This window comes from Girardinichthys multiradiatus, chromosome 5 (assembly GCF_021462225.1).
Source record: "Girardinichthys multiradiatus isolate DD_20200921_A chromosome 5, DD_fGirMul_XY1, whole genome shotgun sequence".
In the NCBI taxonomy this organism is placed as follows: domain Eukaryota; kingdom Metazoa; phylum Chordata; class Actinopteri; order Cyprinodontiformes; family Goodeidae; genus Girardinichthys; species Girardinichthys multiradiatus.
In genome coordinates, this window is record NC_061798.1 from 42200399 (window position 1) to 42209426 (window position 9028).

General features: G+C 38.5%; 1 protein-coding gene across 1 annotated transcript in view; it reads right to left on the reverse strand.

Moving 5' to 3' along the window:
- slc5a10 (solute carrier family 5 member 10) overlaps positions 1 to 8668 on the reverse strand; it is a 45121-nt gene extending 36453 nt beyond the window's left edge. Inside the window, exons 1-6 of the mRNA XM_047365185.1 lie at positions 8632 to 8668; positions 5653 to 5757; positions 5150 to 5209; positions 1239 to 1343; positions 1011 to 1116; positions 659 to 739 (exon numbers count right to left, since the gene is read on the reverse strand). Coding sequence (XP_047221141.1) covers positions 659 to 739; positions 1011 to 1116; positions 1239 to 1343; positions 5150 to 5209; positions 5653 to 5757; positions 8632 to 8646 — 472 coding nt within the window. The 5' untranslated portion in view covers positions 8647 to 8668. The remainder of the gene's footprint in view (positions 1 to 658; positions 740 to 1010; positions 1117 to 1238; positions 1344 to 5149; positions 5210 to 5652; positions 5758 to 8631) is intronic.
- Between the last annotated feature and the right edge of the window lie 360 nt (positions 8669 to 9028).

Here is a 9028-nt window from a genome sequence, read left to right on the forward strand (position 1 = left end):
TTACACAGTTTCTTAGGTACACCTAATTCGTTTACATCTTAGTTCTAAGGATTTGGGCTTTCTTGTAATCTGTGTGATGAATTAAGTGGTTCTGAAACATATTTTGTTCTTCATTTTCAGTCCAGTTCTTTTATTTGACCATGACAGCATGCTGTGGAGAGTGAGGCCGAAGCAATCCTCAACCTTAAATTGATCATCTCCTGTATGTCAAATTTTCGATATTTTCCCATAGCCTTCATCAGCACCAGTGACGTTTCCATAGGACCTCACTGGTGCACCATAAGAAGCCAGTGAATTTTGTATAGGACCTCACTGGTGCACCACAAGTAGCCACTGGCACCAGTGACGTTTCCATAGGACCTCATTGGTGCACCATAAGAAGCCAATGGCAGCGGTGAAGTCTCTATTGGACCTCACTGGTCCATTGAAAATACTTTCATTTAAAATGTTACTGGACTGAAATGAGTGAAAAATCAGAGTCTAAAAAACTTTAAAAGATTATTTTAAACTCTCAAGAAAAAAATAAGTTGCCCTCAAAACACCACAAGAATATCAATCAACTTGGAAGCAAAGTCTGCAGAAAAAGGCATTTCAACAACATTGTATATGTTTATCTATATCACAGTTGGTGCCATGAAATTAGAGAGTTTGTACGTACCAGTAATTGTTAGAATGATTGCACCGATAATCATGATAAATGTCTGTAAAGTGTCTGTGTAGATGACAGCAGCCAGTCCACCTGGTACAAGGGAAGGGAGAAACATTTTTACCATCAGTCATTTGTCTTTATTAGATTGTCTTCCAAGCTGCATTTGTTTTAGCCAATTGTTTTAAAAAAAACTGGGGAAAACAATTCTTTTAAAAACAGATTAATATAATTATTGCTAATTAAATCATCAGAGGTAGAATAAATAACAATTATGCACATCATATTGAGGCTCTAAAACTTTAACAGCAAGTGTCAAAATAAAATCGATGCAGTTTTACGTTTTGTGTGTGCTTGTTTCTACCTGCAATGGTGTAGAGAGCAGTGACCACCAGCATGAGGACAGTGGAGAGGTAGAGGTTCCATCCCAGGCACACCTGGACAAACAGGGCTCCAGAGTACAAGTCAGTCTGGCAGCACAGACAAAACACAATTTAAAGCAGGCAGTAAAAGTTAATTGATTTTTAGTTTGCTTTAAATCCAGATATATTGTTTTGCACTTTTTCCTTGTGTCACTTTGTTTCTGCTGTACCGATATCTTTGTGAAGACAGACAGCAGGAGTGAGAGGACAGCCAGGTAAGTTCGGATCCTCTCTCCTCCAAAACGGCGCCCCAGATACTCTGGCATTGTCACAATCTGAAAACACGCATTTTCACATTTTTAAGGCATCACAGCTGTTTACATTTCAGACCATTTACTAATTAACAACAATTAGGCAAACATATTCATAGTGCTTTAACTTTTTCACAGCCTGTCGTGTCACAGCCGCAAACTTCAATGTATCTTAGTAAGATTTTCTGTGACAGACCAACACCAAGTAGTGCATATTTGTAGAGTGAAAGAAAAGGGTTTTCAGAAAATTGTACTAGTAAAAATCTAAATAGTAAATCTTGCATTTTTGTTCACAGTTGTGACATTTCAGATTGGCACTATACCTATACTCTGATACCACTAAATGAATTCAAGTGCAACTCCCACCTGATTGGTAAACACAGTCCACCTGTGCATAACTTCATCTCTGTATAAATACAGCCGATCTGTTATGAACTTTAGTAATGTAAGAGACCTGTTTGCAGGGATAAAGTTGTGCTGATGTTTTAAAACAGCTTTAGGTTCTGAAACAAAATCCCAAGCTCTGAACATCTTATTGAGCCCAATTCAATCCATCCTCTGAAAGTTAAAAGAGCATGGTAGTGTAAACCTATCAAGACATCATCTTCCACCTAAGGTTCTTCAAGTAGAGCAATAAAGCGGGAGGTAACCAAGGGGCCCCAAGGTATCTCTGGAGGAGCTGCAGAGATCCACAGGTCAGGTGGAAGAATCTGTTGAAAGGACAACTGTTAGTTGTGCACTGTTGGTTGGCCTTATTCGAATGACATTGTTGAAAGAAACCCACTAGAAGTCCTCTTTGCAGTTTGTGAGAACCCATGTAGGGAAAACACTGTAGATCACCCTCAACATACCAACACCACGTGAAACATAGAAGTAGTTTTTTTTTAAACAGGGACAGGGAAGGATAGATTAGATTAGATTAGATTAGATTAGATTAGATTAGAATAGAATGCCTTTACTGTCATTAAACAAATGTATAATGAGATTAAAAGCTGGTTTGAGTTGATGGATGCAACAAAATACAGGGCAATTTTGGATGGTCCTTCTTCCAGCAGGTCAGCTGCCCCGGTTACAATTAAATGGCTTACATCAAAGCATAGTTAGGCCCGAGCAGCAAAGCGCTGCAAAGGCCTGTTGTAATCATAGGATTTATTTTTATTCTTTTATGCGTCTTTAAATGGCATTCGGGGGGCCTAAACATATATGAACATTTACCAAATGTTACCCAAAATTGTCCCCCAACTGAATCTTTTTCATTTTAATGGAACAGAAATTTAAACATGGTCACAATAATCGTGACCAAAATAGTCGTGACCAAAATAGTCGTGACCAAAATAGGTGTGGACAAAATAGGCGTGGCCAAAATAGGCGTGGCCAAACGGTTCTGCAGCGCCCCCTAAAATGAGATAAGCGAACTGGTCCTACAGATTAGAAATTTAGTACATAGGTAGATCCCTCCAAATCATGAAAAAAGGTCTCTTGGTGGTATGCCCTAGAACCAACATTAAGTCAGACATTTTGGGTCAAAAGGTCATTTTTGGCTGTTTTTGCTTCTGTAAATCTGTACATGTCAAACTTTAACAAACTACTCCTTGGGAGTTTGAGCTATCGACTTCAGATTTAGTCAATATGCCCTTAATGGGACATGGGGGATTAAAAGTTGTCAAAATCCTGAGCTTTTGAGCATGTTTAGGGGGCGTGGCTTAGGCCACGTACTTGACCTACTCGCCAAAACATTCAGCTGCAACTTTCATATGGTGGTCAAATCATGACATCAATGAAGCCCCGCCCTCAAAAACAGGAAGTCACCTTTTTCAGATGGAAAGGTCCCTCTCTGACCCTCTTGACCTAATCAACTTGAAATTATGTCAGAAGACAGATAACAAGTTCGTCTAACTTCGTTTGAAACACAGAAACTGTACTCTAGAGGGTGTGGCCGTGTCTTCGTGGTGAAGTGAGATGTCACCCCATAGCAATATGTTTGGCTCTAATTTCCACATATATCATCTGATCTGCAACAAATTTCATATGATTGATCTTAGTCCAGCCCCCAACTGATATCAAATTGAATATTTAGTAGGTGTGACCTAAATCCTCCACAGCGCCACATAGAAAATAAAAAAAATTAGCCCCAAACCATGCTTTGACAGAGGATTATGAAATTTGGTACACATATGTAACTTCTCAAGACTTCTCAGTCACTTGGAGCCTTGGTCCAAACCCAAAAGGAAGTCGGCCATTTTGAATTTAATTATTGTTTTTGACCCCATTTTTGCCGTTTCTAGCCTCGGTATTTGATCAAACTCAAATTACTCTCAAGACATTGGGGGTCAAAAGTTATCAAAAGCTTTTTGCAACATGAAACTATCTGGACGTGGCCAAGCTGTAAAGTCTGACTTCTCGCCATTAAAGAAGAAACTGTAATAACTTTAATACACAAGCCTCAGCAGAACCAAACTTTCTGTGTGTCATCTAAGACCAACACACCTCATATTCACATGTTCACTTGATGACATCACTTCAGCTCCACCCACTTACAACAGGAAGTCACCTGCTTTCATATTTGATGTTCTTCTTTTAGACTGACTTGTGCAAGCTTGAAGCACAGTATGATCACACACAACAAGCTGATGTTGAATCGTACTGGGAACAGTTACTGTTGGTAGGACTCTGTGGGCACGGCAGCCTGATGAATTATTATATTTCACTATTGGCATACGTTTGCCTCTTAATTACACATGCATGGTGCCATGCAAGGTGGATGGTGTTAAATACTGGACAAACATGGAATAAAACCTGTTAGAGGTAGCAAAAGACTTGAGACAGGGACAGTGGTTCACCTTCCAGAAGAACAACCTAAACATAGTCAGAGCTACTATGAAATGAATTAGATCAAAGCATATTGATGTGTTAGACTGGTCTAGTCAAAGTCCAGACCAAAACCCAAATGAGAATCGGTTTCAAGACTTGAAAGTTGTTGTTCACAGACTAGATGTGCAAAGATAGTAGAGACAAACACACACTTGCAGTTGAATTCACTGCAAAAAGTGGTTTTACATACTGACTCAGGCAGGCTAAATACAAATGCATGCAACTCAATTTATTTCAAAGAATTGAAAAACAAATATATTTCATTTTACTTCCACACGATTATGCAAAACTTTGTGGAGTTTTTGTTTGTTTATTTTTGCTTAAAATCTTCAGTTTGGTGCATAAAATCCCAAAAAACACAGTGAAATCTGTAGTTGTAACTATATCAGTATAATGTCCTGATGATTACTGACTGTAGACAAGGTTAATTAGTTCACCTTTCTTTAATTTTGAATGGACAACAATGAGGTATAGAGTAAGGTTTGGCATCTGTTTCGAAATAGTAACTGTTAGTGTAACACCCTGTTAAAGAATTTGTTAGGCGGGGAATCCTTGTTTGAGAAGTCTTTTGGTGCCTAAATTTACCTGCAGAACCAGCCTTGACAAGACGATAACACACCCATATATACATTTACATATGTGTGAACGTTTCTGCATTTGTTACATGATGAGGCCTACTTTCTGAAAATATATCATGATGTGAGGACCCACAGCTCCTTGTGGGAACCAAAGCCTGGTCCCAATGGGGGATAATGCTGTTCTGGTGTTAGGGGTTAGGTTTAGAACTAAGGTGTGAATATAGTTTAGGTTAGGTATGTACCGGTAATGGTTAGGTATGGGGTCAGGGTTAGGCCATAGAAATGATGGAAAAATTAGTCAATGCAAAGTCCCCGTAAGGATAGAAAAACCCAAGCTGTATGTGTGTGTGTGTGTGTGTGTGTGTGTGTGTGTAAACTAACCCCGGAGGAGATGTACACAGGCACAAATATCCATGCGAGCGCCAGCAGCACATACGTTGCCTGTGATTGGGCAGACAAAAGAAAAGAAAAGAAAGGTGTTGACCAGATTGTCTAAAACACTCATGTTGAAAAATGTGCCAGTGTTCAGACAGCTAGAAACACTTTAGCAGAATATAAAGATCTCATGTCTGCAAGGAAGGGTTGGGTTAAGGGGTTATGGTGCTGCCACCTGCTGCATGTTGCATGTCAGACCACACCTGCAGGCGATTTATTATTTCAAGTCCAAGGAGAGAATGCATTCAAAAGCTGAAAAAATAGAGCTTTTGTTTGCAAACACAAAGGGAAGATTAGTTTTTATACTCTGTTTTCTTTCTTAACCATTAAATGTCAAAAGAAACAACATGCAGCTTGATCATTAGGCTGGATGTTTTTCATTCCAGAGTATAAAGTGTCTGGTCATAATGAAAAGATCAATAAGAAGAAATGTAGTGCGTCTTACTCACGTTCCATTCAAATCCGGCGACAGCGATGCCCCCTGCGGCACCAGTCCCAGCCAGGCCGATAAATAGACCCGAGCCCTCTGAGCTGGCAAAAAGAGATGAGCCAATCTGCACACCAAACAAATACTCAGGGTTTGTTTATTATCTTTATTTTAAAAAGAAAAACATTATACAAAGTTAAAATGTTATGTCTACAACATTTTGCATATGTGCAAATATTGTTGAACCGCTGTGTAAACCTTGAGTAGAACAAACAATCTATAAACCTAGAACTGATTCTGTAAGATCCTAACAACTGCTGATAAAAAGAAATATTTAACTTGTGTTTTACGGTTTTTATTAAGGTGCTTTTTAAACCTTATTCACAACAAATTGTAAAGTATAAAATGCTAATACAAGACAGGTAGATAAACTCACCTCTTATTTAACTCTCCTGTTGCTTTATGATTAGTTTCATGTATTTATTAGATCTTACTTTTGTTTCCATTTGTGATTGTTATATTCTTTGTCATGATTCATTTCTATTTGACTTTTAATGTGTCAATTTCATTGTATCCATTTGTAACTTTAAGTAGTGAGATTTATATTAGTCCCTTTGAGGTTTTCTTATATCACCAGCATATTTTGTTTATTTCCTGTGGATCTGTTGTGAATTGTTGTGTTTCCTTGTGCAAATAAAGACCTAATTAACTAGAGAGTGAAAGTCCTACTTTTCCTTTCTTGGTGCATGATTTGATGTCACTGTCTGATAAGTCTGCCCAACAGCCAAGTCTGCTTATTATTAAGACTTCAGAGCAATGCTAATTATAAGATGTGCAGAATGCGGTCTGATAATAGATGATACATTTCCTGAATAAGACTGGTGGTGGAAAGATTGATGTTTCTCCTTAACCAGATTAAATAACTTCAAACATTTTGCAGGAGTAGCAAAAGGAGTAATCTGGAACCCAGGACAGCTGCATTGAAGGCCATAGACTCCATATGGTGCGCCTGCTCTCCCACTGAGCCACACTACCCTGAAAAATGATGTAACTTTTTCCTGCAAACATGCCTTTGAAGTTTCCCAGATAATTTGCTGAGGGACCACATGTGCCATATTCCATATTTCTGCATGTAAAATGTATAATTTAATTAGGAAAGAGCAGTTTAGCAGTTTTCCATTCTACATTATATCAGATGTGCGTGTCTTTTCCATGACAGAATCAGAACCAAGCTAGTCAATGCGAGAAGGCTTCTGGTACTGGAACCTCTTATGCAGGAGGTCTACTCGGCCCGGTCCGCATGGAGGTCCCTTCTTGTTAAAAGAGAGTTGTTGCTCCTCACCTACGCCACATGCTTGTTCAGGATGAGGAAATGCTTCAAAGAGCATCAGCACAACTTTGAACAGATTAGGACCAAAATGAATACAGTCCTGTGAGAAGGAATGCGCCTTCTTACAGGACATATACCTTGTCATAGCAAAGTTTGAAAATGGTTATCATGTAATTTTTAAGGCTTCAGGACTACACGGAACAACAGCGAGAGCCATCATCTACAAAGTGAGGAAACGCGGAAAAGGGATGAACCTTTCCAGGTGCAGCTGACCCACAAAAATTACTCAGAACATCTGACGCACTGCAGGTTTCACTTGGTTCAATTAAGGTGAGTGTTCATGGTTCAAGAATAAACAAGAGAGATGGGACAAAAATGACGCCTATGGTAAAGCTCCAAGGTAAAAACCAAAGTTAACACATTTGCCAAGAATGTCTAGTAGTGTGATAGTTTGGGGCTGCTTTGCTGCTTCAGGAGCTGGACGACTTGCTACAATTGCTAGAAGCATAAAGTCTGCTCTTCAGCAGAATCAACCAGAAATGTCTCTTAACAAATTAAATAATATTTTTAGATCTGCATTTTGTATGTAATTAGGTTATCTTTGTCTGAAAGTGTGACAAAAAAGCAAAAACAGAAGATATCTTTAAGGGGGGCAAATACTTTCTCACAGCTCTACACTTCGATCCACATCTGACCTTATCATTGGATAATATTAAAATGAACTCAGTTGATTTGAATTGAGTTTAGATCAATTAAGACTCTAACTGGATATGGATTGGACCTTTTTTGTATTGTAAAGTGCTCAAAGATGGCATTTTGTTGATGAAAATATTTGAACAGAACTAAAGTGACTTGGGCACGGCGCTGATGGTGTAGGGGTTGAACGCGCAACCATATGCAGAGGCTACAGTCCTCGAAGCGGCTGTCGTAGGTTCGAGTCCCGGACCTGTCGACATTTGCCAAAAGTCTCCCACTCTCTCTTTCCTGTCTGCCTACTGTCAAAAAAATAAATAAATAAAGGCCAATAGTGCTGCAAAAATATCTAAAAAAAAGAGCTAAAGTGACTTGAAGAGGGATATCTCTATACATTTTGCAAAATTATAGATATATTTCTTTAGTCCTTGGTAAAAAAGTCTATTTCCAGTTTTCCCAAGTTATAAGTGAGGTTTTGTTTTTAGTTTGAACGTGGCAAAGTACCCCCTAGTGCCCTTGTGTCCTTGTCATTTGCATTCAATGATGTTATTTTTTGTAAACAACCTCATTATTTGTCGTGTTTCATATTTTTTCCTTTAACACTTTTGCTATTTTTTAGCATTACACAATACTCGTGATATTTTGCTGCTTACATAACAACATTCAGGAGACGCACTTAAAGTTTAAAGCGTAATTAAGCATATAAAACTCACAAAACTCTACATTCTCTTACACGGTGCCCCAGCTTTTATTTCAAGATTATACTAAAACAGATAACTGTTTAATTATCACTCAAGCCTTCCTTATCTTCAATTGTGTACCAAAATAAAATCCAAGTACTTTATTTATCAACGTAATAGAACAAGAATTGCTAATAGGCACTTATGTGACAACATGCTTATATAAAGGTTTAGCCGTTCTCCTTTTTCCAAGGTAAAAGTTAAGCAACATCTCAAAGGATCCCAGAGATAGACTCACCGGCCACCAGGCCATGTCCCTTCCAGCCAAGAAATACCCACTCAGAGTGTTCCTGCTCACCCTGCATGATGACTGACAGAGACAACAGTTATAGTATGATATTAACAAAGCACAGGTGCGTAATTAGCTATATCTTTGACTCTTACCCAGATACCAACAGCAAGGTTCAGAAGAAAATATGTTGCAATGACGATAATATCAGAGAAGCTGAAGGAGTGCGGCTGGATGTAGAAGTTGATGGTGGAGTTAGACATCCTCAGTAGTCTCAGCAATTACAAATACTAAAGAAATGTTCTTTTTGTGCACCTCCCGGGTTAAAGTTTTTCACATGTAGAATTAAGATATCCAATTCCCAAAATTACAAGCACCCTGTAAACCTTTAACCTTTAAACTCTCA